Here is a 27,853-nt window from a genome sequence, read left to right on the forward strand (position 1 = left end):
GGTTTTTCATTCTTTTCAAAATTTCATGTATATGTTAGATTTAAGTGCCTCTTACTACCAATTTTTCTTGTTTCATTTAGTGAATACTAGTGATACTGATAGATAGATTGATTGATTGGTGTTTAAAGCCATTTTCAATTCTTTTGTGATAGTTCATTGCAGTCATTACTTATTGGTAGAGGCAGTCAGAGTTATTCTAAAGAACTAGCTGGCATGTCAGTTAACTGCTAGTAGTCTGTTGTTATTTATGTATTATTGTCATTTTGTTTATTTTCTTTGGTTACATCTTCTGACATCAGACTCGGACATCTCTTGAACTGAATTTTAATGGGTGTATTGTTATGCGTTTACTTTTCTACATTGGCTAGAGGTATAGGGGGAGGGGGAGATCTCACAAACATGTTTAACCCCGCCGTATTTTTGCGCCTGTCCCAAGTCAGGAGCCTCTGGCCTTTGTTAGTCTTGTATTATTTTAATTTTAGTTTCTTGTGTACAATTTGGAAATTAGTATGGCGTTCATTATCACTGAACTAGTATATATTTGTTTAGGGGCCAGCTGAAGTGCCTCCGGGTGCAGGAATTTCTCGCTACATTGAAGACCTGTTGGTGACCTTCTGCTGTTGTTTTTTTCTATGGGCGGATTGTTGTCTCTTTGGCACATTCCCCATTTCCATTCTCAATATTAGTTTTGATAGGAAAACTAACAATCCCAAGTTAAGATTGTATTGAAGTGCACCTCATATGTACAGGATTTGAACTGTCAATCTCAGTTTTGACAGGATAGTAATACTGTAGTTCAACTCCTAAGATCCACCAACAAATCTAACAAATCTGAAATGTTATCAAAGATTACAACTCATTACTGTTAAGCTGCTAACTTAGTATGAAGTTGTTCAGTTCAGTAGTACCATGAGAAAAATCTGTCAAATTATTTGTAACTGTAAACGAACAAAGTGACGGGTAAGGTGAATGCAATCTAGTTCTTTCTAGAAAGGGAGAATACTAATATATATGCTGTGGATTCATTATTATTCGTTGAATATCAATTTTCATGGATTCTGTGGGTACAGGTAAACCACGAATCAAATGTTCAACAAATGACATATTTTCTGTTGGATAGTATGGTAGAGCTCAGCGAAACCGCTATTAAATTAAATATCCACCGACATGCGAGTTTTCCTTAATCCACGAAAACTGGTACCCACGAAAATAAATGAATCCACAGCACATATACATACATATTAACAACTAAATATGCCTCTTTATATCTTTATTATTTCATATTTTATACAATGACAACAGTGATTGTTCTATGCAATACAATGTAATGCAAGGTTTGCAACTAAGGTCAGCTGTTCATCAAAAATACATCACCAAGTTCTAACTCTTAAGTCAATTCCTAGGTTTTCATTCCATCATTTAAAAAAAAAAATCAAGGAGTCAAAGAACTGTTTGACTAGTCATTATGATAAAAACTATGAGTTCAAGGTCTATAATTCAATATTTATTATCTAGATTTATTCTTAAGGGGGTAGACCTTGGTTCAGGGAGATAACTCTTTACATTAGTTATGCGTTTGCAACAGTCAAGTTCATCAACATATTTTAAGCATTTACCTGAAACAGATTGAAAATAATCTGTGTAACCTAGAAGCTTAGAATATATTTTTTAAAATGGTTGACACAAACGTACTGATGATTTATAGAGTTGTTTCCCTTAACCAAGGTCTTCTGCCTTAAATTCAATTATCTAGATTATAGGCAATTGTATGTTTTGCATATACTAAAAACAAATACACAACATTAAAAGTCAATTTCATTTTAGTTTTATTTTTGTAGTATATATGATTCTTTTTTCTCAAAAGAAAAAAATTGAAGACCTGATATATTAGCTATAAATAGAAATGAAAAATCAACCAAATAACTGAGATGTTAGAAATGAAAATCTAGGAACATCATCCAAGGTTTTGCTTTGTTGAAAAAGAGCAAGCTGAATTGCATCGCATAGCTGTAAATTATATACATATTATAAACACTTACTGAGCTTGTCAGATTAACATTGTGTATTGCTGACCTACTAAACTGACCTAGTTAGACCACATGATAAACTAAACTTATTAGCTCACCTGGTAAACTTACATAAATTAGCTCACCTGGTAAACTTACATAAATTAGCTCACCTGGTAAACTTACATAAATTAGCTCACCTGGTAGACTAATCTAATCAGATCAAAGTAGGACAGGTAAAATTAATTTTTGTGCTCAAAGCAGACAAGATTATTCTCTATAACAGAATCAACTGGTATAAAAACATTTTAATTATGAAATAGTCCAATTTAATACTATTTGCAAAGGAAAGGATGAGCTGTATCCCTGCCCAATAAAAGCAAGTGGAAATAATCTGGTGTATTATACAGGATCTGACAATAAATGTTTGACTGCATCAGCAATTGACACATCATGGTAAAATTGGATTGCAAAATAGGTGATTATGTCATGAAAATACATAAAAATCTTGTGTACATCAAAAACATCAAAACATGCTTTTTCTATACGGTTTGTAAAGACAGGGATATAGTTTGTCATCTTTGAGTTCTTTCCCTTTGCATGGAGAAGACGTGTTAAGTTGCAAAACTTGTGTCCAATCCTATTGTCAATGTTTTTGGACAATAAAATATGTTTAAACGAAACCCTTTGCAAAATACTCTTAAATAGGATTCAGTAAGAAAAGGTAAGCAAACAATGAGAGAACGATGGACAACTAATACCTAGAGAAGACAAAAAATCCCATGGTCTTTGACCAGGAAAGCTGTAATTTTATTTAACAGTTTGAATTATAAATAATTTTGAGGTTGTGGATGGGGGTTTACAGAATAGACAAAAAGTATACAGTATAGAGAAAAATGGCCTATTTTTTATAGTCAACAACCCTCAATTTTGAGTTGTGTTACTACTATATATGGCACATAATTTTGTTGGTTTTCTATGAAAAGTATGTACTCTTGTAAGAATAATACAGCTAATATCAAATATTCATATACATATAATAATTTTGCATGTAACAAAAATTTTAAGCATAAGCGCTAGCAAAATATCTTAATAAAAAGAAATTTACATTATAATACATTTCAATAACTAATTTAAATACTGACCATGAATACACATTAAATAATGCATATTCAGAATTTAAGGTGTGCAGATTTTACATAACTAGGAAAGGTAACATCAATGCACAATGATAACAGCACATGAAGATTATATCAATGCCTGATTTTTGAGGCCCCTCATGGGGTGTCCAAATAATTACTTTTTAAACCATTTTAATCATATACTAGTAATCATTAATTATTTTTTTAAACAAGATAATCAAATAATCAAAAATACAGTTCTAGATTATCAATTAATCATGAAATATTTTGTCTGGTAACCAAATAATTACTATAACAAGAATGTGTCCATAGTACACGGATGCCCCACTCGCACAATCATTTTCTATGTTCAGTGGACCGTGAAATTAAGGTCAAAACTTAAATTTGGAATTAAAATTAGAAAGATCATATCATAGGGAACATGTGTACTAAGTTTCAAGTTGATGTAACTTTAACTTCATCAAAAACTACCTTGACCAAAAACTTTAACCTGAACTTTGCACTATCATTTTTTTTGTTCAGTGGACCATGAAATTGGGGTCAAAACTATATTTTGGCATTAAAATTAGAAAGATCATATCATGGGGAACATGTGTACTAAGTTTCAAATTGATTGAACTTCAACTTCTTCAAAAACTACCTTGACCAAAAACTTTAACCTGAGGCGAACGGACGCACAGACGGACGCACAGACGGACGGACGAACGAACGGAGGCACAGACCAGAAAACATAATGCCCCTCTACTATCGTAGGTGGTGCATAAAAATGGCCAAGTAATCATATAATCAAATAGCCCTTGAGGAGGGTCATCCGTTTTTGTCCCTCAAGGACCCTCTTAAGAGCCAGAATCTTATGCCTGATAAATACATGTTTTAGAGATGTTGGAAAGATAATTTTGAAAATCAAATAAAATGTTCTATTTTTACTTTTTGTAACTTTATCCTGTAGCTAATGGTCACACTTTTTGCTTTGATAAAAAACATCACCCTAAATTCTAAATATACAAAATATAACAAACTGCAGAAAAAGTACCCTTTATAGAATGAGTGATAATAAGATCCTTTATTATTCACAAATTGTACATATGATTCTGGTTTTGTGACCTAAGTGTGCCCAGAGGTGGATTTATGGAGCTTCATATATGGTTACTATGCCTAATCTTTTAACTAGTCCAACTCAAAACATTGCCTTTTGGTGGCACTCCCTGTGTGCATGACTTGTGTTTATAATAACTTTCACAAGGAACTTTCAAGATCTAACTACTCAAAATTCATTACTTAGAAAGTGGAAGTACAATAGGTATATGGTTAAACTGGGGAATTGGTGTAAATCAATAAAACCAAGCACAGATTTTGCTCAAATTGTGTCATCTAAAAATTTTAAGCCAAAATAAACCTAAGCAGCATCCTGAGCAATAATCAAGTAGAATTGCATCTCAATAGTAATCTTTACATGTCAATTGAACTCTCCATAAACCAAAAAATGGTATGGTCTGAGGAAGAGGTAAAATACAATTTTTGACTAAAAAAGAATTGGTATACATCGTTGGATACCAATTTTTGTAGGTACATGTGATCCAAAAATTCAAATGTTCAACGAAGAACAAATTTTCAATAAGTTTTGAATGCAAAGATTGGCAAAACCATGTGATCAAATATCCATGAAAATGTAAGTTTTCCTCTATCAACAAATATTGATTCAAAAAAATATAAATGAATCTGCAGTAGGCGTTTATCCTGTCCAAATTGACAAAATGATGTTAAACCATGGTTTGTTTATAATACAATGACATATTTATTTCCAACTAATCAATTCCCAAACAGTTGGATATGTTTCAGTTGTCTAAGGAATCTTTGTACACTAATAATTCAACTTCACAGAAATAAAATATCACAAAACAAGAATGTGTCCCCAGTACATGGATGCCCCACTCACACTATCATTTTCTATGTTCAGTGGACCATGAAATTGGGGTCAGAACTCTAATTTGTCATTAAAATTAGAAAGATCATATCATAAGGAACATATATACTAAGTTTCAGGTTGATTGGACTTCAACTTCATCAAAAACTACCTCGACAAAAAACTTTAACCTGAAACTGGATAGGCATTATCATTTTCTATGTTCAGTGGACAGTGAAATTGGGGTCAGAACTCTAATTTGACATTAAAATTAGAAAGATCATATCATAAGGAACATATATTCTACGTTTCAGGTTGATTGGACTTCAACTTCATCAAAAACTACCTTTACCAAAACATTAACCTGAAACTGGACAGACGAACGGACCCACAGACCAGAAAACATAATGCCCCTCTACTATTGTAGGTGGGGCATCAAAACAAGAGATCACAGAATCAATCTAACAATGGTATTTTCCCTTAGAGGGTGGTCAATCATTTTGGAGCTTGACAAGGTTATATAATAATGGTTAAAAGTTGGATTTCCATGTAATGATTAATGGGGAGATAACCCTAGGTTAAGGGAGATAACTCTCTAAAATCATTTTTTTTTCAATATGTTTGTGTTAACCTTTTTTGTAGATTAAATGCATTCTTAGCTTTTATATTGTAGATCACACATTGCTTTTCAAAAGCAATTATAAAACTGAACATTAAAGATCCTTAGATGTATCTCTCTCCCTTGAACTGTGTCTACCCCCTCCCCTTTTTAAAAGAACAAACAACTTTTAATCAATAATAATAGCAGTCATTAAAAAATTGAAAAATTGGATTAACAAATAACCATAGTGTAGAAGATAACAATTGAAATACACCATACTGTGTGTACATCTTTTACAATTTATATATTTACCAACTATCATTAATATATTGCCAATGGTAAGTTTATACAAAATTTAATTTTATCATAATCTTATTGAAAGCGTCTGGTTTTAAAATCAGTAATTCTCAAGTGATATATATGAATTATTTTAACTTTTCTAATTTTTGTTTTGTTAGTAACAAGTCTAACAAATCTAGATAGGTTCACATTAAAATCTTAACATATAAAAAATGGTCATTAATCCTAAACATATTAAAAACTATCATTAATCGTTAACATGTCAAAAACTATCATTAACGTTAAAAGGTACATTAAAAGGAATGTTTTTTATTAGTCTCAATGGAATTCTATAACAAATAACTACTTTTCTAGCAAAAAAAATCATTTTACATAATACATGTATACATCATATCTTAACAATATACTATTTTTATGTACATAACAATATATATTTTTCACATATTAATACATCTATACTCTTATGTAAAATCTTTATACTTGTATAGTATAATGTGTGTTTATATTTATATATATATATATATGTGCGTAAATCTGTACAACATTATAGATTTTACAAAACAAAAATCTGAATTATGGTTCAAAATTTTAACAAATTTTTCAACTCAGTCTTCTTACCCACCTTTTAATCACTTTATTTGTCAACTTTTGGTGGTCAAAGTTTAGAGTGATCTACTGTGGACTCATTTATATTCCTGAGATATCAATTTTTTGTTGATTTTGAGGATATACACCAACTAAACATTTTGATCTGCAACGTAGTGCAAATTATCTATATAATTGTATACAGACTTTTACAAAACCACAACACTTCAATCCAGGAAAGTTGGTAGTCAAAATGCTTAAGAAAATAAATGAATCCACAGTATTTAAAATGGATACATATGATAGATCTCTCTTTATACCACATGTCTAATGATACCCTGAGAGTGGAATACCTTAAGGGCTGCTATCTTTGGGCGAGTCAAAATAACCTTATCCTTCAGATCTGCATAGTACATGACTATTCCTCAGCAATTTAACCAAATACAAGTTTAATCTGAAAACTCTTTAGTAATGGCGTACACAGGACCCAAGGAAAGCACATTCAAATGAAGTGAGTGGATGTCAAATACATTATAGCAAAAGGAAAATGTGAAAGAAATTATTAATTGCCTATATTTTTTACTACCCATGTGGCAGTGCCTTCTTTGGGTAAAACAAATGAGGGTGGTTTTTAATGACCTTGACTACTTATAAGAGTGTTCATGGTCAGTTCCCTGGGTACAATATCAAGTTTAAATCAAATAGCCGTGATATATTTTAGTCACAAAGGGTTCCTTTTAGTTAGCTGTATATTTGAAGTAGTTATTTCTTGATGGTTCATCTACAATAAAATGTATATGGTTCTTCTGCATATGTCAATGATTAAAATATTTACAGTTACTGATACAAACAAATCAATCTGGCTTGCAGTGACAAAAATCATTTCACCTCCTAAGGGAAATAAGTCTTTTCCTTACGAAAGGGAAATAACTCATGTCAAAAAACTTGTTGGCATCAAAGATCTGAAGATATATACAATAATATTTACAAAAGAGATCTGATATATACTGAATGAAATATCATTTGCAATGTACACTTTCTTTTTACATTATCATTCTAGTTTAAAATCTTAATACATTAACAACAAACAAAAACAATGACAGAACTATAAGATGCAAGGGTTATTCCATTAAATTATATATTGGAGGGTTGGAAAAAATGTTTCATTTTTTGGACATTGGTCGTTGGTTTGTTATGGTTGTTTGTTCATGTGTAGCAGAGTGTAAAAGTTATAGGAATTTATCTTCTACACATATCTTTAATTAAAACATTTAAAGAATTTTGTTTAGTTGTAGGGGGATTTTGAAAGTCCTTTCCTACTCTCCCCCATCCAATTTAATGGACTAACCCCAAATAACAATATTTCTTAATTCTCATCATCTTTTTAACTGCATTTTTTTTCATTTCATAATTTTAAAATTGAAGAAAACTTCTTTTTAAACTGCCCTAGTTAAAACCACCCACTTCAGTCTTCAAAATAAACAAAAATAAGGATGAAAATCTAGAAATAATTTTACTTACATGTATAGCTATAAAGTCATGATCTATATGTATCAAATACACAATAAGTTAAGGTGGTACCTAACACTACAGGGAGACAACTCTGTAAAATCAGAAAAACGTTTTAATTACATTGTATGGATAAGGTAATATTAAGATTTATTTTTTTGTCAAAGGGTCAAAGTAAATACTTTGTAAAAATTTTAAGAAAATTAAACGAGCCAAATTAATTTTAGTACAGGTGTTGGGTACCACCTTAAATAATCCTTTTAGGGCTAAAGGTAGCCATTATTACTATTCCATAAATTAATCTATTTATAATAGCATTTACAATTACATTGCACGTTAACGATTTGATTAAAATAATAATAACAATAGAAATCTCATATAGACATGAGGCCCCTCATGGGGGGTCCTAGTAATCACATAATCACCATTTTTTTGCCAATATAATCACATAATCATTAAATATTTGCTTATCTTTAGTAATCAAATAATCATAAACTAAAAATACAGTCCTAGGTAATCAAATAATCATGAAATATTTGGCTTAATAATCAAATAATCATTAAAAAAACGGCCAAGTAATCACATAATCAAAAACCCCATGAGGGCCCTCATCTATCTGATTGAAAAATGTTGACAAATATTTTGCTACCAAGCTTATTTTTAGCCCCCACTCAGGTCTATTCTTCCTCTTACATCAGAATCAAATACCAAATTTTTGAAACCTTTTTTAACTGTAGGAATAACCATATAAACATGAAAAAAATATGTTATAATGAGACTTTGCTCCATGTGGAGAATGGATTTCAAAACAAATTTTGCAATATTATATACTTAACATCACATTTAAAAGATAAACAAATATGCTGTGAAACTTAAACTATATGCACATTGCAACAAATTTAAATAATATACTGCTTAAAATTGTGGTTATATGCAGAATAATTCTTTTCAGTAAACAATATTACTGACTTGTACAAACATGCAAGTTTTCATATTGTGGTTATTCCTGTTTTTCTTGTCCATCATCACCAATACCCCTGACAATTTTCTACTTTTTTTAATAACATCTGCTACTGATTTAAATCCTGTCCTCACTATGAGACAATAAAAGCAGTACAAAAGACACTTAGAAATAAGAAAATCATACTGAAATCTGTGCAATTAAATAACGATGACGCTTTTTGACTATAATAAATGATGTGGTCCGTTAACAGGTGACGTAGGCGTGCTCTGGTTTTGCTGTGATCGTAGTTTTATCCTTGTATGCGGTTTTGTTAGGCACCACAACAAGTCCCTGTACTGTCCTGGCCATGTATAAACATATGTGTGTTGCAACCATTGTGGAATGTCAACTTCAGTGCAACCTTCAAACAAAAGGGGAATAACTCTGGAATTTTTATTTCCGTTCTGTTTAAGTTCAGCCAACATGAGGCTATAAATATACTGAATATGTAGTTCCTTGTCGTCTATTTGACTCTCACATTCATACATATCAATCTCTGTTTTGTACTGCTCCGACACACACATCAGAATGAAATCAGCCTGTAAAATAAAAGATTATTAGCATTAACTGTTTTGTACTGCTCCGACACACCCATTAGAATGAAATCAGCCTATGGAAATAAAAGATTATTAGTATTAACTGTTTTATACTGCTCCGACACACACATGAGAATGAAATCAGCCTGTAAAATCATAACATTTAAGGTGGTACCTAACACTACAGGGAGATAACTCTGTAAAATCATCTAAACGTTTAAATTACGTTGTGTTGTTAAGGGAATATTTAAGCTTTTCAATGATCAAAATTAGTGTTTGTCAAACTACTATATAACCAGTGTAATTTTTCTAAAAAAACGGTTGGTTCAAATTTTTTAAAATTTTTATATTTCTGTAAAAGGGTCAAAGTAAATACTTTAATCAAAATTTGAAGAAAATTAAACGAGCCAAATTAATTTTAGTTAAAGTGTTAGGTACCACCTTAAGCATTAACTATTTATAAACCATTTTTGTTGTTGTTGCATAAACCATAAAAATTTTGATGAACACAACTATGAGTCCAGTAAAATTTTCATATATATATTTGTTTTTTGTAGCTGTTTTAACAAGATATGAGCTGATCTGTTACTGAAAATTGGCAATCTTAATACCAGAAATCACATTTTAACAAGTTGAATTGTTAGTTATTGCTAAATAATGAGTCCTCCATTTTAATTATTCAGTAATACAATTTACACATGAAGTTGAAGAGCAATGGATGTTTAAAAGCTCACATAAATGTTGCATTAAGGTGGTACCTAACACTACAGGGAGATAACTCTGTAAAGTCAGCTAAACGTTTTAACTACTTTGTAATGTAAAGGGAATATTAAGCTTCTTGGTGATCAAAATTGGTGTTTGTCAAACTGCTATATAACCAGTGTATTTTTTCTGATAAAATGGTTGGTTCAAAATTTTTGAAATTTTTACATTTTTGTTAAAGGGTCAAAGTAAATACTTTGTCAAAACTTTATGAAAATTAAACGAGCCAAATTAATTTTAGTGAAAGTGTTGGGTACCACCTTAAGGGTGCTCTGAAATGACGATTGGTATAAATTAAAACCTCATTATAGTTGTTTGTTGTTGTTGTCTTTTTGCCTTTGTATTTATGTATTTTGGGCATTTGGGGTTGTTTAATAGTCTTAGGTAAATTTATTCATGACTTTCTAAATTTAAAAATGAATAATTTAATTATGGATGTAGCACGTCTTCTGATTGGTTGAAAGCATTTTGATTATCAGCTCATAAACATAATTTTGTCATGTGAATTTGACGTCATCAATGCTTTTATTGTTATTTACTCCTTTTTAGAATTAAATTATAAGGAGTGACTTTAAATTTTTTAATATTTTTTCTGTCTTTTCAAGATAACATATAAAAAATGTGGTGCACACTTTTAAATAACCACGCTTCGCATTACATGTTAGATGATTTTGTTGATCAGTTTTTTCGCCAAGTCAGTGATACTAAATTTCTGATAGACCAATCCTGATATTTTTTTGATTTTTTGTTCTGTTTATTGATAGCAGACATCATCTAAAAGAGCAGAAAAATTGTTCTTTGTCACTTCGATTATAAATATATACCTCATTGTACCGATGAGCACACCAGTCTTGTCTGTTTAACATCTGTTCCTGCGGCATTCGTTTGTCGAACATATCCATACAGCATGTGAAACCATTTTTCTCTAGACATCGACATAGGTTTAACACTTTTTGTATGTGTTTTTTACTATCTCCAGCATAGGTTACAAATACCCTGATATGTTTGAAAGCTACAACAGAAACAATTAGAAGTCATTTAATATGGATTTCTTGATACATGTAGAATCCACTATTGATTAATTTTTCCCCCCGTGGAATAACAATTGTTGTGGATATTGTAGGCAACGAATTGCAGACAAAACCAAATATCAACCAAAATGCAAGTTTTCCTCAATCCATGGAAATTGATAATCACAAAAATAAATAAATCCACAGTACTCTAAATGCAGAGATTATTGTGAATTTTTATAAACTGGGTGAGTATAGCAATGATCAGAACTCTCATTCTGATATCCGATACACATTATAGCTGTATGCAGCTTTTTCCCATAAACTCATTCATTGATTTTATATAATTTTCCAATTTGCTAAATTCAAAATGATAAATGCACCCAATACTGAATTTTCAGTATATTTTTAATACCATCACAGCCATTGATTGTCCTTTTAAGTTTAAACTTATTGCTAACTTTCTAAATAATGACAGAATTTGAATTCAGTGTCTCACTACATGTTTTATAATTAAAGTGTTTGACGGGTAAGTTTCTTGTGTACAATTTGGAAATTAGTATGGCGTTCATTATCACTGAACTAGTATATATTTGTTATGGGGCCAGTTGAAGGACGCCTCCGGGTGCGGGAATTTCTCGCTACATTGAAGACCTGGTGGTGACCTTCTGCTGTTGTGTTTTTTTCTATGGTCGGATTGTTGTCTCTTTGGCACATTCCCCATTTCCATTCTCAATTTTAAAGATTGCTTTAGTTCATTAGTGGGAACAGAAGTAAAATTAATTATTCCACTGTATAAAGCATTGGTTGTAGTTGATTCACCTACAATTCTGCACAAAGGAAGATAACTCAAAATCTTAAGGATAACTTTAACAATGACATCATTGATACTTTTAGAACAGATATTAGATTCCTGCAACCTGCAAAAGTTATGTAAAAACTACAAAATTTACAAAATGTATACAATACTTTAAGCACTCCATACCTTTTCTATATTCCGCTGGTTTCATGTCATTAGGAACAGACACAGAATATTTCAGTATAGATGGTCTGTCCTTCGGTGGCAAGGAAGGGTGAGAAAATTGTCTGTTGCGTAGTGGAAATGTCCGAGATTCCTCACGTTCCATCCTTCTCTGTGGCACTGGCTGTCCATTTACCTGATAACTATGCAGATGAAAATCCAGTATAGGTTGTCCATTTTGATATGGAAGTTTATGATTGGCACTCACAGGAGGCGGGACTTTAAAGGTCGGATCTTTGTTCTGACCTCGTCTTTCCTGATCGTATTCTTGCTGATTTTTCTCTTGCATCAAATTATTATAAACGGTGCCTGGCATATATAGGTTTGAGTTAGTAAAATGGTCAAGTTGAGCAAGTGGGATAGATCCTCCTGAGCCTGATGCTGGACTTGGACTGGGACTGGCAAATTGTTCCCCTCTTGATATATTTAATCGCAGGTCCAATCGTTTGGGATGAACTGGGGGACTTTCGCCCTCTTGACCTTCCATACGATTAGTGTTCAATGGTCTCTTAATGATATTACGATAATGATGCTCCCGCTGAATACCTGCTGCAAGCGGCTGTCCATCTTCTGGTGGATAATCCTCAGACATCATTTCGATGTCTGATGAAGAATATGTGTCACTAGGATCAACATGAACGATTTTCGATGCACTTTCCTGAATCCGTTCCTGATTCCGTATAATAGGATATGTCTCTGTAGGACTTCTACAATTGTTTGTACATGTATAAGACGATGAAGTAACATTAAAATCCTTGGTCTGGTTGCTTGACCGTGAAACAGCCGTGTCCCCATTTCTCGACAAGTCATTATATACCATTGAGTGGTATGGGGAGGTTACACTGTTCAGATGATACTGTGAATGGGGGTAATTAGGTGGATTGCAGTGTGCTGGTGGTGGTGTGGGGAATACTGCTTGCCGTGGGTAACCTAAACTTTCATGACGGGTACTTTGTTCATAGCAAGAGTTCTGCATTGGTATTCTGTGCCGCTGCATTTCATTTTTGCTCACTCTGTATTTTTCACGAATATCTGACAAATAAAAAAAAATATATATATATTAAACAAAGTCGTTGAAACTATGGTGTAACACTAAATATATTGTGCTGTTGTATTTACTTTCATGCTGAAATATATGAAAACTGTGATCTTTATGTGTACTACTACTAGGGAAGTGTTTTAAATAAAGACCTTGATCTTTTCATACTTGCTTACTTATAATAAGTAATTAACCTTCACAATATATTATGGGTTAATTACTTTTATACACAACATGTCTTAATCATTTGGTCACTTGGAGATAGTTATCTCATTAGCAATCATACCACATGTTCTTATTCAATAAGATTATACAAAATCTCATGATGTAGATATTTCTAGAAAACAAGCAAAAATACTCTGGAAAGGCAAGGTGTTAAAATATTGGATACTATTCTGGTATTTTCAAATTTCTATCCACAAATTAGGGGCTAGATAAGGGGATAGTTGTTGGGTATCTATTCTTTCTTTTTCTATGTCATTGCTCTTCTTTTTTTATTATCCATTAATCTCAATTGTGTCAACCCCATTCAGACCATCATAAATGAATTCAAAGCATATAGGTTTATACCAGGAATGTGTTCCTCTAAAGCCTCAACAGCATCTTCTCTCTCCATGTCGATTAAGGCTGTATGGACTGCTCCTACAGAATTCCCATTACGTTTTATGTAATCTTCAAACAACTTCAGAGTATTTCGACCATGATGACTTTGTCGGCAATCAAGGTTCTAAAAATAGAAGAAAAAAAAATTTACATTTTGATTGAATATCCTTCGATATACATGATACATCTAAAGACCACTTTCTAGTTATGTGCTTCACTGGAATAGTTTATTAATTATGCACACCTTTATGATGTTCATTTACCAGATAGAGGGAATCGCCTGTATCCCTGCACTTTTAGAGTTCATTGAAAGTCTTCATGATCGTCATTACGCAGGATAAACTAGAAATATTGTTAATCGCAATTCACTAATGACAGCGGTACTGATGGGAAATCATCACAATTTAATTTGCAAACTAATTTGTGCAATATGGCATCATGTTTTCAACCACTCACTCAACAAGGAAGGAAGTGACGATGCCCCATAACTGACAACACATAGTTCACTAAAACCCAAGTTTTTGACAGAAATGCAACGAAATCGAAAGCTGTCTATTGCTTTTTATTCAAACATGAATTAATTTAGTCTATAATTAAGTTATATGATTCAAGACTGACTAAAAAGCAACAAACAGCATGAGGTCACCAATGGTTCTTCAACACAGCACAAAAATCCAGCACCCGGAGGTGGTCTTCAGCTAAATCTACTTTATCATAAATTTTTATAAAAATTTGCATAAAGGTATATTTGATTAAGGTAAAATGATAAATGGCTCAATTTTGTATTTACCTAAAAAGTTATTTAATATCGTTAATATTGTATTAAAATTTGTACCTGTATGTTAACTACATATAGCCTTAAACTTCGTACATAAACTACATATGACCCTAAAATTTATATGTTAACAACATCTAGATAAATTTTGTTATTTCCATATGTCAGTGGTGGTGTGCGGTGCCCATACATCTACAAGGACCAAAATTTAAAATGGAACCTGGGTCCACCCTGCAGTGTTCTCCCTAGGGCCTTTTAACATCAGGGTAATGTGATGCTATCTCAATTGGTTTTCTTATAGATTATGTTATGGATGTGATGCTATAATTTTTAGAAGCAAGATGGTATTTCAAATTTCCCTATTTACCATGATGCTAAATGCAATTTCTGGGGAGAACACTGCCCTGTGGTGTGTATATGCCATTAAGTTTCTTACATAAAAATAATTGGTATTGCCTGTCCTAAGTCATGACCCTTGTCTGTCATGTCAGTACAATCTTAAGTGTGTATAGTACACTGATTTTTACCCTGGGAATTATTTCTGAAAGGGGGTGCATTGCTACATTTTTCTTTGAACTTTTTCAGGCCAAATTCCAGAGAAGAAACTAGGTGGTCTGGGGGAAAACATTTTTGTAGCATATACTTGATTGTTGTTCTGTTTAAAATGCTAGTTGTTGTTTTTTTTGGCATTTTCTTGTGTTCTCCTTTGAAGTAGCTGTATGTCATGTTCTAATGTTGTTGTGTTTTTAATCAGATTAAGAGCAGTTCTTTGATTGTATCTGTTAAATTCATTAACATCAATTTTTGGGGGTCTCATTGGGGGGTTCCGATCCTGGATCCCGCTTACTGGTTTGTCAGATTCCCGTATCCCGCTTACACTATGTATGTAAGCAATTCTCATTTTTTTGTCATTTCCTGAGTCCCGCAAGACCTCATTTCCATTTTTCACGACACAATAATTTGACTTTCACGTGTCACGCTTACAAAAAATCGACAATCCCGCGTCACGCTTAGATCCCAATGAGACCCACATTTTAGACTCAGGATCCTATAGGGCTGAAAAAGTTATAATCACCTGTCTAACATTGTTCTATATGTTACCTTTAAAATGACTAAAGAGTTGGGTTTTTTTTGTTGGGTTGCTTCCTCGTTGACAATTTCCTTCTTTTATTTATAGTGCACATTAGTACAATAACTTAGAAATACGAATTAAATCTTCAGTGTAAGACATTTTTACAAAATCTAGTTGAATTGGACTGATTCATGGGTAAACAATAGTAATATACTTTGAATTAATTTTTATTACATGTAATTTTGTTAATAGGATGTACAAACAATTCTTAAGTGTTTATTCAAAATTTATATATTTGAAGATTTTTTCAATAAAACAAATTCATTACATTTTTTAACTATTCTAATTAATAGCAAATCTTATGAGTACATAAACAAACAATTATTTAAATTTATAACAAATTTACATATTAAAAAAAAATAATTCAATTTGTTCATGTTGTAATTATTCAAAAACATGACACCCTATTGCACTACTCACGTAATAGTCCGTCATTGCGAATATGAAATGTGCTTTATATAATTTCCTGGTTTACAAATCAAATTCATATTTATCTCACCTGGAAAAATATAACAGCTTGCACAGGTGAAAATATAATTATAAACATACAAATGCATGTTTTTCTGAGTAATTATTACATGTGTATTGACAGGAGGTCAGAATCTGAGGTCAAAAGGTCATACAAGTTTATACCTAGGGATGTTTGCATCATGAATTTTCCGACAATGTTGCCTAAAGGATCAAATAGTACAAGAAATGTTTGGTGGTTATAATATTAAATCTAGTAAATTGTTTATCAAATATTATCCTTCAACTTTTTAATATATTCAGTGATGTTGTTGGCTTTTTTCAAAACTACCTCTACTGTTTTTTATTGGGAAAATATGTGTCATTTTTATCAAATAGGGAAAATTATAACAAACCATAAATTTGACTGGAACTTCAAGAGGTTAACCCTCTTTTGAAATAAGACCCCTTATTGTCAGTGATGATACATAAATAGACTCTCAAATCTGCACATTTAGTCATTTTAGGCAAGAAAAATGTTTAAATGAGTGTTTTTCACTTTGTATTCATGCACAATTACTACTGAGACTGCACTGTTTGGGAAAAATGTTGTCTTTTTGGGAATAATTTTAAGCCATTTTTTTTCAAATTGGGATTCTTCTCCAGGGGAAAAAGCCTTTATTCTCCAGTAATTTAAGGCAAACAATATCACTGATATTATGCTTGATGTAAAGATTGATGAAAAACAAAACTGAGACATAATACTGTTGCCACTGTACCAACAAGATTCACATTTATTCATAGAAAAATTGGTGTTTCTTCTGGCCAATAAACTGGGATAAATCTTATAAATGTTTAAAGCAAAAATCTCTGTGGTCACTTATAGAAACAGATTTGTTGCAGGGGCAAATTTAAAAAAAACAAAAAACATGGAAGCCCCATTGGCACTATTATTTTCTGTGTTCAGTGGACCGTGAACTCTTAATTTGGCATTAAAATAAGAAAGACCATATCATAAGGAACATGTGTACTAAGTTTCAAGTTGATTGGACTTCAACTTCATCAAAAACTACCTCGATCAAATATTTTAACCTGAAGCAGGACAGATGGACGCAAGGAAAACATCGGACGAACAAACGGACAGACGAATGGACGCACAGACCAGAAAATATAATCCCCATATAAAATGGGACATAAAAAGAAGAATGTGTTTGTGGACACGAAAGCACCTGCTCAAGCTTTACAACAATCAAAGTGCTGGATAGCACCTCTGGAAAGTTTGCAACTGTATATGTGTATTATTTCAAATAGGTTATTTCAAACTAAAAGACAAATTGAAAGAGTTGGTATTGCTTTGCTTCGTAAAAAAGAATGGCCAACGTAGATACAAGTATCTTGTCTTAGGGAGGGATAAATCCTACTTTGTAAAGGATCACTCTGATTCGAACAAAAAATTCTCTAAAACTGATATTATCAAGATGTTTGATTTTTTGATTGACAACATATTTGTTACGTTCGGAGGACATGTTTTTCAACAGACTGTCGGCATTCCAATGGGAACAAACTGTGCCCTCTACTTGCCGGCTTGTTTCTTTATTATTATGAGGCTGACTTCATGCAGGAACTTCTTAGGAAGAAAGATTTGAAGTTAGCAATATCCTTTAACTCTACTTTTTGCTATGTATAGATGATGTTCTTTCACTAAATAATTCAAAATTTGGTGACTATGTGGAACGCATCTATCCAATCGAGTTCGAGATAAAGGATACTACAGATACAGTTAAGTCGGCCTCATATCTTGACTTACATCTAGAAATTGACAATGAGGGTCAGTTGAAAACAAAACTTTACAACAAAAGAGATGATTTCAGCTTTCCCATTGTGAACTTTCCATTTCTAAGTCGCAACATTCCAGCAGCACCTGCATACGGGGTATATATCTCCCAATTGATACGATATTCCCGTGCTTGCATTTCCTATCATGATTTTATTGATAGAGGGTTGATCACGCTCACAAGGAAGCTATTAAACCAAGAGTTCCAAATGGTGAAGTTAGTTGAAATCATCCCTTCGTAAATTTTACGGACGCCATCACGAGTTGGTTGACTGTTATGGAATAACCATTTCACAAAAGATATCGGATATGTTCCTTACGTCGTAACTACAACCCCCTTCCCTTTCATGAATGTGACCTACCGAATTAGACTATTTACCGGATTTGTTATCACATAAGCCACACAACGAGTGCCACATGTGGAGCAGGATCTGCTTACCCTTCCTGAGCACCTGAGATCATCCCTTGTTTTTTGGTGGGGTTCGTGTTGTTTATTCTTTAGTTTTCTATGTTGTGTCATGTGTGCTGTTGTTTGTTTGTCTTTTTCAATTTTAGCCATGGCTTTGTCAGTTTGTTTTAGATTTATGAGTTTGACTGTCCCTTTGGTATCTTTCGTCCCTCTTTTATAGATGTGTATATTTTCAAATATGTATTAATCACAGTTTGGATTTTTCAAACTAAACCATTGTCTCGGCAGCAATTTCCAACCAGATGCTCAGCAGGGCGCAGCTTTATACGACCGCAGAGGTTGAACCCTGAACAGTTGGGGCAAGTATGGACACAACATTCAAGCTAAATTCAGCTCTAAATTTGGATTGTGATTTAATAGTTGACACAGCATAGGTTTTGGACACAGAATGAATGTGGTCTAATGAACTAAAAATATTTTTTTTGTCTTTGAGCAATCACTATGCTGTTGAATATTAATCCTCTCAAAAAATGTTTGAAAAAAAAAAAAATATTAAAATATTAAAATGTAACAAAAAGTGCTTGTTATCACTGAATGGTAAAGATTGTTTTAATTTATCAGTTGGTAGTAAAAATGAATATACATTGTATATTGTATAAAACAATGATTTAAGGTGGCTCGGCCCTTTAACAGTGCGCATATTTTAACGCATGTTTCTTACGACGAGTGCCTTGGTAACGGTCGCTTTTAGGGGTCTTCTCAAAAATAGCTTTGACGAACTTGGAACGCGGGTGTGTATGAAAGCACCCTTGACGATGTAAACAAATGATGCAAAACGTTCTTCAAAACAGGAAATATGTTCGATCAGAAATTCAAAGTGCTTTCTTCATTTTTCGCATAAAAGTTAAAAAGGACAGGAATATACATGAATATAACATTAAAAAAAAAAAGAATACATAAATACTGACAAAGTCACATGTATGACGTCGACGGTTTTTGTATAGTAAGAACTTCTTACTATACACATCCTTGGTGCCGCTTCGCTCCCAAAACGCATTCTCATCTTACACGGTCGCCTCTTGGGTCCGTTCGTACCATATTTTAAATTCACTTAAATACCGGTTGAATTAAATGATGTCTTGGAGATTTATTTTTGAAAATGTTTTGCCAATGACGCAATGATTAACTGTAAACAAATGATAGCGATGTAAACAACTTCATGTCATCGTACAGCTTTCAAAAACAGGTAAACGTGTGACCCGTATCAGAGACAAATATGTGTATATATGTCTCTGCCCGTATAGTATGCTTTAAAAGCATCGGGGCGGGTTTATTTTCAACCTATAATCCGTTTGGCGTTTTATAACAGTTTGTCTCTGTCATAAATCTATTTAAAACTTGAAATATCTTTATTTTCAAGTATTTTTGGGAGTTTATTCCCGAGTATGCGATATATTTTTCCACTGCAAAATTTTGATAATTATAGTTAAATATTTTTTATTTTCCCCAAAACAAATTTGAACATGCCAATTTTCTAACAGACTTAATACTTGACAGGCACACATAACATTTTAATTTAAAGATTTGTTTACCTGCACGAAAATCATTTGAATTTTTTCTCGTATCACAATTCCATGATTTCCGGAACACTAGACTAAGTCCTATAATCTAAGACCTCGGGGCCAATGTCTTCTATTTTTATGATACTTTTCTTCTATTACTTATTAGGCTGAATTGTTATTTTGTTGAGTTGCAATTTTCTGTCGTATCTATCAATATGTCAACCGAGTTCATATTTAAAAAAAAAAAAGAAATATCAGCATTAAAACTAAAATAATTGAATCAGAGCACTGAGTGTTATTAAAATAGACTAATGGATCCAGCAACTTATTTAACTAAAATGATAATTTGTTTTCCTGCAGAAATAAAACGAAACTTCAATAATTTGCTGTTTTCCGCCTTTTCATGAAGATGAAAATTGATCAATCGGGGCGGATCCAGCCATTTTAAAAGGGGGTTCCCAACCCAGGACAAAAGAGCTAGGGTGTTCCAATTATATTTCCCCATTCTATCGTCAAAAAAAGGGGAGTTCCAATCCCCGGAACCCTCCACCTGGATCCACCACCGTTAAAAGTAACCGGGACTGGCCTAGTATTCCAACCATATATATCGGAAGATTTCTTGCTATTGCTGAATACTGTGCAATTGAAAATTTCTTGCTATTGCACAATACTTAATATAATAATTTTGGATCCTGATTTGAATCAACTTGAAAACTGGGCCCATAATCAAAAATCTAAGTACATGATTAAATTCAGCATATCAAAAAAGCCAAAGAATTCAATTTTTATTAAAATCAAACTTAGCTATAGCAAACTTTCCAACCAGATTCTCCGCGGGTGCAGCTTTATACGACCGCAGAGGTTGAACGCTGAACGGTTGGGGCAAGTATGGACACAACATTCAAGCTGGATTCAGATCTAAATTTGGATTGTGATTAAATAGTTGACACAGCATAGGTTTCTGACACAGAATGAATGTGGTCTAAGGGAGCTACCATTTGATTTTTAGGGGGGGGGGCTAGGATGAACCAGATGCTCCGCAGGGCGTAGCTTTATACGACCGCAGAGGTTGAACCCTGAACGGTTAGGGCAAGTATGGACACAACATTCAAGCTGGATTCAGCTCTAAATTTGGATTGTGATTAAATAGTTGACACAGCATAGGTTTCTGACACAGAATGAATGTGTTCTAATGAACTTAAAATTTTTGTTTCTCTTAGAGCAATTCACTATGCTGTTGAATATTAATCCTCTCAAAAAAATGTTTGAAGAAATTCAGCATATCAAAGAACTTCAAGATTTCAATTTTTGTTAAAATCAGACTAAGTTTAATTTTGGACCCTTTGGACTTTAGTGTAGACCAATTTGAAAACAGGACCAAAAATGAAGAATCTACATACACAGTTAGATTTGGAATATGAAAGAACCCCATTTATTCAATTTTTGATGAAATCAAACAAAGTTTAATTTTGGACCCCGATTTGGACCAACTTGAAAACTGGGCCAATAATCAAGAATCTAAGTACATTTTTAGATTCAGCATATCAAAGAACCTAACTGATTCATTTTTTGTCAAAATCAAACTAAGTTTAATTTTGGACCCTTTGGACCTTAATGTAGACCAATTTGAAAACTGGACCAAAAGTTAAGAATCTACATACACAGTCATGACAGTTAGATTCAGCATATCAAAGAACCCCAATTATTCAATTTTGATGAAATCAAACAAAAGTTTAATTTTGGACCCTTTGGGCCCCTTATTATGTTGGGACCAAAACTCCCAAAATCAAACCCAACCTTTCTTTTATGGTCATAAACCTTGTGTTTAAATTTCATAGATTTCTATTTACTTATACTAACGTTATGGTGCGAAAACCAAGAAAAATGCTTATTTGGGTCCCTTTTTGGCCCCTAATTCCTAAACTGTTTGGACCTAAACTCCCAAAATCAATACCAACCTTCCTTTTGTAGTCATTAACATTGTGTTTAAATTTCATTGATTTCTATTTACTTAAACTAATGTTATTGTGCGAAAACCAAGAATAATGCTTATTTGGGCCCTTTTTTGGCCCCTAATTCCTAAACTGTTGAGACCAAAACTCCCAAAATCAATCCCAACCGTTCTTTTGTGGTCATAAAACTTGTGTCAAAATTTCATAGATTTCTATTAACTTAAACTAAAGTTATAGTGCGAAAACCAAGAAAATGCTTATTTGGGCCCTTTTTGGCCCCTAATTCCTAAAATGTTGGGACCAAAACTCCCAAAATCAATACCAACCTTCCTTTTGTGGTCATAAACCTTGTGTTAAAATTTCATAGATTTCCATTCACTTTTACTAAAGTTAGAGTGCGAAAACTAAAAGTATTCGGACGCCGGACGACGACGACGACGACGCCGACGCCAACGTGATAGCAATATACGACGAAAATTTTTTCAAAATTTGCGGTCGTATAAAAATTTTGTCCTGCATTTTTTTTTAGCTGTAATCTCTGTCCTGCCTTTTTATTTTTCACTCTATTCGGTCCTGCCTTCTTTTTTTTTTAGTTTATCCGGACTTTTTTTTACCTAAATTGTTGTCCTGACTTTTTTTTTTTGCAAGTGTCACATCCTGCCTTTTTTTTTACTCAGAACTGCTGTCCTACCTATTTTTTTCAAATTTCATCCTAGCCCCCCCCCCCCCCCCCCCCCCCATAAAAATCAAATGGTATAGCTCCCTAAATAAGGTTTAATATAAAAATTTATGATGCCCATACTGCAATACTAAAACAACACATAATTTTCTCAAATAGTAGTTACTTTGTTTTTATTTATTTTTCATGGATGCCAATTTTCCTTGATGGAGTAAAACAGATTTTTTTTCTATGATATCTTATTTTGTTGTTTTGAAATCCTTAATATAATTTGTACTTTTGTTGACATTTAAATTTGTGGTTAACCTCTAACTACGAAATCAACAAATAATGGTATCCCACAAAAAATAATGAAACCACAATATAATGAGGTGAGGAGTGGGGTTTTCCGAATAGAGAATAAACTTATAAAGGGCAAAAAATATAAAGAATAGAGAAAAATAGAGAAGAAAGAGTAGACAAATAGAAAAAAAGAAAGAATAAGGAATAATGAGAACCCATAAATACAAAGAAAAGAGAAAATTGAAATTTACAGAAAAATACAGAAATGAAGTACCCCCACTCTCTCCCCACATCAACATTTATCAAGTATCATGTAATGTGTCTTAGAAAGGTTTGTTTTTTTTTATTAATAAAACTTTGCCTCATGTTCATTCTCAATGGTGAAACAGGTGAAAGGTTAAAAAAAATATGAAGATTTTTCTAAGAAAATTTAATTTACATATACATACAAGATAAAATATATAACATTTAACCACAGTTGAACCTTTAAGGACTGGTACCCAACACTTTCACTAAAATTAATTTGGCAGGGCTCGTTTAATTTTCATCAAATTTTGTAAAAGTATTTACTTTGACCCTTTAACAAAAATATAAAAATTTCAAAAAATTTGAACCAACCGTTTTTTCAGAAAAATTACACTGGTTATATAGCAATTTGACAAACACCAATTTTGATCATTGAGAAGCTTAATATTTCTTTTACAACACAATGTAATTAAAACGTTAAGCTGACTTTACAGAGTTATCTCCCTGTAGTGTTAGGTACCACCTTAAAAAGAATCTTTTTCAATCTTCAACATTTGCTTTTGCTTTTGCTTTGATCTGTCTGGATTTTCTTCAGGATTTTGGCCCAAAACCGATCATACAATTTGTCCTCTCTTTAGACTAATACATGAGAAGTGCCGAAGGTACAAATGTACATTGTATGTTCTACCGTAAATTTACACATTATAACAAGTTTTAATTAATGCCAATAATAGGACTGGCTAAGTATTGCAAAAATAAGAACTCATATTCTGATATCTGATACATATACAGGGGTCGAAATTAGCGCTGGTTCCGGTGGTCCGAGACCAGTAGAATTTGCGTCGGACCAGTACATTTTATCAGCTGGTGGTCCGGCAGACCAGTAGATATTTGTCGACAAAAATCACTGATGTACTGCAATCTTGGTGTGTTTACAAAAAAATTACCAAATAACATGGTACTTGGGAGTACTATTTATTACAACTGTTCAAGTTAATTGATACCTCGGGTGAGCGTCCTTCACAACAACTCAAAATGACAAAATTTCTGGAACGAGTTAAACCGCCGGACAACAAAATAGAATAGGTGACATTCAAAAGGAAGTTTATAAAATTGAAAAAAAGAAATGTAAATATAAAAATTCCTTGGAAAAAGATCGTGAATGGTTAAATTATATATACCGGTAGTCGATTGCAATGTAATGAATTGTATATAACATCATGTTAAACATTTGCAGTGACATACCTAATTTATAATTTAATTTTTTTTTTTTTTTGTAATGGGATCTTCAATTTTAAAGTTAGTTTCTGTACTTGCTCAAGAACAATCAGAACAACAAAAATCTACTGGAATAAAGGAGAGGAAAGCACCCGAGAAAAATAAAAGTAATCATCTATCATTTATATTAGTCATTTTAGTGTTTGTCAAATGAATGTCATTTTTCAGGACCAGTACATTTTCAGTCAACTGGTCCGACTGGCCAGTAAACAAAAAAGTATAAATTCGACCCCTGATATATCTGTTTGCAGCTTTTGATCAAATCGCAGTAATTAAGTTTAAAATTTTGTCTGTTCATAAAAAGAATTTAACAGAGGCGGACTTAGAGGGTTTTTCAAGAGGCCTAGGCCCATTTTTTGTGGGAAAAAAATTGATTATTTAGAGTAACATTGAAGCATGACTGGAGCAGGCCCCCTCTTATAAAGTCAGTTGGCCCCTCTTATGCAAATTTCTGGATCCGCCGCCACTGTGTAGTAATTTTTGAATTGACAGTTTTTCTTTTGACATTTTATGATTTGATGTGATACATTGAACATGTACTTACTAAAATATGCTCCGTAGAAAAGCCTAACTTTTCTGCCAGGACTCTCCAATTGTTACCAATCACTGACATTTCTGGGTCTAATTTATTAGCCAGACTATTCATGGCTGTCTGGCCAACAATAGAAAATGGGATCTCATTGAGATCCTCCATCCTGTCCATTGTTGTCTCAGTTAAATTCTGTTTTCCGCTTTACATGTTTCCTACAGTGTTTGGTTTAATCTGTAAATAAAACCAAAAAAAATCAACATCAAGGAAAGTTTCAGGAAACAAAAAGGAAAATCTGGAATTTTAAATCAAAGATGATCAACATTAGGCCCAAATTTTTATTTACCATGTTCTTACTTAACCAGAATGTCTTTCTAAAGAGTATTTAAATTTGCCTGTCAAAAAATTATATACTCAGGAGTACAAAGAGTGTAATATGAAAATAGTTTATTCAATACATGCATCATCAAATCAGAAACTAGCAATACAAAATGACCAAAGTAGGAACAGATTGACGGTTAAGGCAGCAACCATTTGATTTTCTGGGGGGGGGGGGCCTATGGTTTTTTTTTCTGTACAAACTTTTTTTTTCGCCTGCGATTTTGTCAAAATAAACTAAGGCCAGAGTTTTTTTATTTGTTGGTTTACAGATCAGCCGACCCTATTTTTCTGATTTGCAGAATAAAAATAAAATTGACATTTCATGCTTTTTTATTCCCACCAAATATATCAAATACATTATCCTCCCTGTAAAAAAAATAAAATATATTCTTTTTTTTAATTGAAATGCATTAAACACTAATAAAATAATTGATAACACTTTGTGTTGTGAAAAAATAAACCTAAAAAATAATCCGTATGTTTACATACATGTACATTGTATTTAAAAAATAGACAAATCAATAACTATCCTTGAAATGTCGTTTGCGCGAATACTTATATAAATAATGAAAAAAAAACTATCCATTTGGATAAAAAAAAAACGGGAATGCATTACAACTGACAAGTCGAAAACAATTTTTTCTTTCAATTTTAGAAATACATATAGTGACAGCTGATGTTGTAACAAACAATTTTTTTTTTTCAGAATTCAAAACAAATTATTTTTTTCTCCAAAAACTGGAAACAAACTTATTTTTTTTCCAAAAAAAAACATAGCCCCCCCCCCCCCCCCCCCCCCAGAAAATCAAATGGTTGCTGCCTAAATGTAAACAAGCAACTGCACTTTTGGAACTGTAACACTTGTAGAAAATGACCTTCACCTGGATTATAAAAGAAACTTGTGTGGAGATTTTACATTTTCAGTCAATATAAGATGACAATTAACTATTCAAACATGCATTGTATTAAACTTAAAAGTTCAACAGCAGTAAAAAAAAAAAGGTGAACATATTTTCAAACAATCTGGCAAAGGGTCATAACTCCTGCAAATATCATTCATCGAAACAATTGCTAGATAAGGAATTTTTAATACAATTTCAGGGAAATTCTTAATTCTTAGAAATGGGACATATCTATTATCCTAAATGGAGAATGTGTCCATGGGCAATGGGACACAGATGATGCCCCTGATTGGATACATAACTTGATCTATATTAAGAAGAAAAATATGTGAAATTCTGACTTTACTGGTTTCCTTAATTTCCTCTCTGTAATTTTCAAATAATCCGCATGATAAGGTTTTTATTTGGGAAAAGTTTTTATTTATGTCGCAATGGAATTGGTAGACATGGAATTCACCATCATGACCATGTTCTTCTTCTTCTTCTTGTCCATGTTGTCTCCGTATGAGCATCCTTTATAAGGATCACCACCATGAGTTATGGCCTATAAAGGAGGACATTTGAAGCCTGTATTGGTACAGATTAATGTGAGCATTTGCCTACCCAATTCTCCAGCCCGGCCGTGACGGGTCTCATTACCAGAAAGTGAACCTTCCCCAAATATAATATGTTCACTGCAATATCTTTTAGTCGCCAGCTGGGCCATCAGGATAATAAAAAATGTTTCTCTAGCGGAATTTTTTTTAGGTAACCGTCAAGTTCAATCCTTTGAAATGTGCGGGAAAGTATACAAATTCCCAAGTCGCCTAATATTCCTAAGAAACTAGAAAATACCCACAAAATATACTTTTGCTTATTTTAACCCAAAAATATTTTGCAACACCCTCAGCACAACAATCACTTTTTCATCGTGGCGTCAAAATTTTACAGGAACCTGTGTAATGTCCAGTAATGGGGGACAAATAGCGATATGGTGTTTAGCATCATCATCAATAGACATCATTCATGAACATAATCTGGCAATAATGATTTTTTTTCTGCTGCATTAGTTTGAGGTAATGACTGATTTTCAGCTATTCACAGATGTAAATGTCTTCTAAATATGATAAATATCAGCTACATTGAATTGCTATCAGTCCCTTAAAGTTACAGCCTAAATTATACAGGAAATCATGTGTCAATAAATGTGTCAATACTTTCGAGGTATTGCACAGACATTATGAAAACCACAAAAATAAACACTTGGTACACATGACAATCTTTTCTGTTCATTCTAAACTTACTATGCGGATACCAGTAATGGGTTTGGGGTTCTAGACAATCACAGAATAGTATTCTTCTGTAAATTTTCTAGTTCTTTTCATATTTATTATGGTGCAGAATCTGCATCTAGATGGCGCTATGGTATGTCTCAAAACCTTTAAC

At 32.6% G+C, this 27,853-nt stretch overlaps 1 protein-coding gene across 6 annotated transcripts; it reads right to left on the minus strand.

Moving 5' to 3' along the window:
* Positions 1-1,255: 1,255 nt before the first annotated feature.
* LOC143083691 (uncharacterized) lies at positions 1,256-27,821 on the minus strand. Of its 6 annotated transcripts, none has more exons than XM_076259982.1 (7): positions 27,712-27,821; positions 25,161-25,379; positions 13,988-14,144; positions 12,343-13,410; positions 11,172-11,359; positions 2,207-9,588; positions 1,256-2,125 (listed from the first exon to the last, which is right to left on the minus strand). In XM_076259982.1, the coding sequence occupies exons 2-6, from the start codon at positions 25,317-25,319 to the stop codon at positions 9,232-9,234; spliced, it is 1,929 nt and encodes a 642-aa protein (XP_076116097.1). In that variant the 5' UTR covers positions 25,320-25,379; positions 27,712-27,821; the 3' UTR covers positions 1,256-2,125; positions 2,207-9,231. The 6 variants fall into 6 exon arrangements, with proteins under 6 accessions (XP_076116097.1, XP_076116095.1, XP_076116096.1 ...); XM_076259980.1 differs by having other exon boundaries at positions 2,180-9,588; XM_076259981.1 differs by lacking the exon at positions 27,712-27,821 and adding an exon at positions 26,886-27,515 and having other exon boundaries at positions 2,180-9,588.
* Positions 27,822-27,853: the final 32 nt, after the last annotated feature.

The sequence above is a fragment of the Mytilus galloprovincialis genome, chromosome 7, assembly GCF_965363235.1.
Source record: "Mytilus galloprovincialis chromosome 7, xbMytGall1.hap1.1, whole genome shotgun sequence".
Lineage (NCBI taxonomy): Eukaryota > Metazoa > Mollusca > Bivalvia > Mytilida > Mytilidae > Mytilus > Mytilus galloprovincialis.

Excerpts from the sequence above, each read along its gene's own strand:
- LOC143083691 (XM_076259982.1), bottom strand. The coding sequence starts at position 25,319 with ATGGACAGGATGGAGGATCTCAATGAGATCCCATTTTCTATTGTTGGC. Across the intron at positions 11,360-12,342 it reads ACCAGCGGAATATAGAAAAG|CTTTCAAACATATCAGGGTA; the intron begins GTATGGAGTGCT and ends TTTCTGTTGTAG. Across the intron at positions 9,589-11,171 it reads GTGCTCATCGGTACAATGAG|GCTGATTTCATTCTGATGTG; the intron begins GTATATATTTAT and ends TTTATTTTACAG.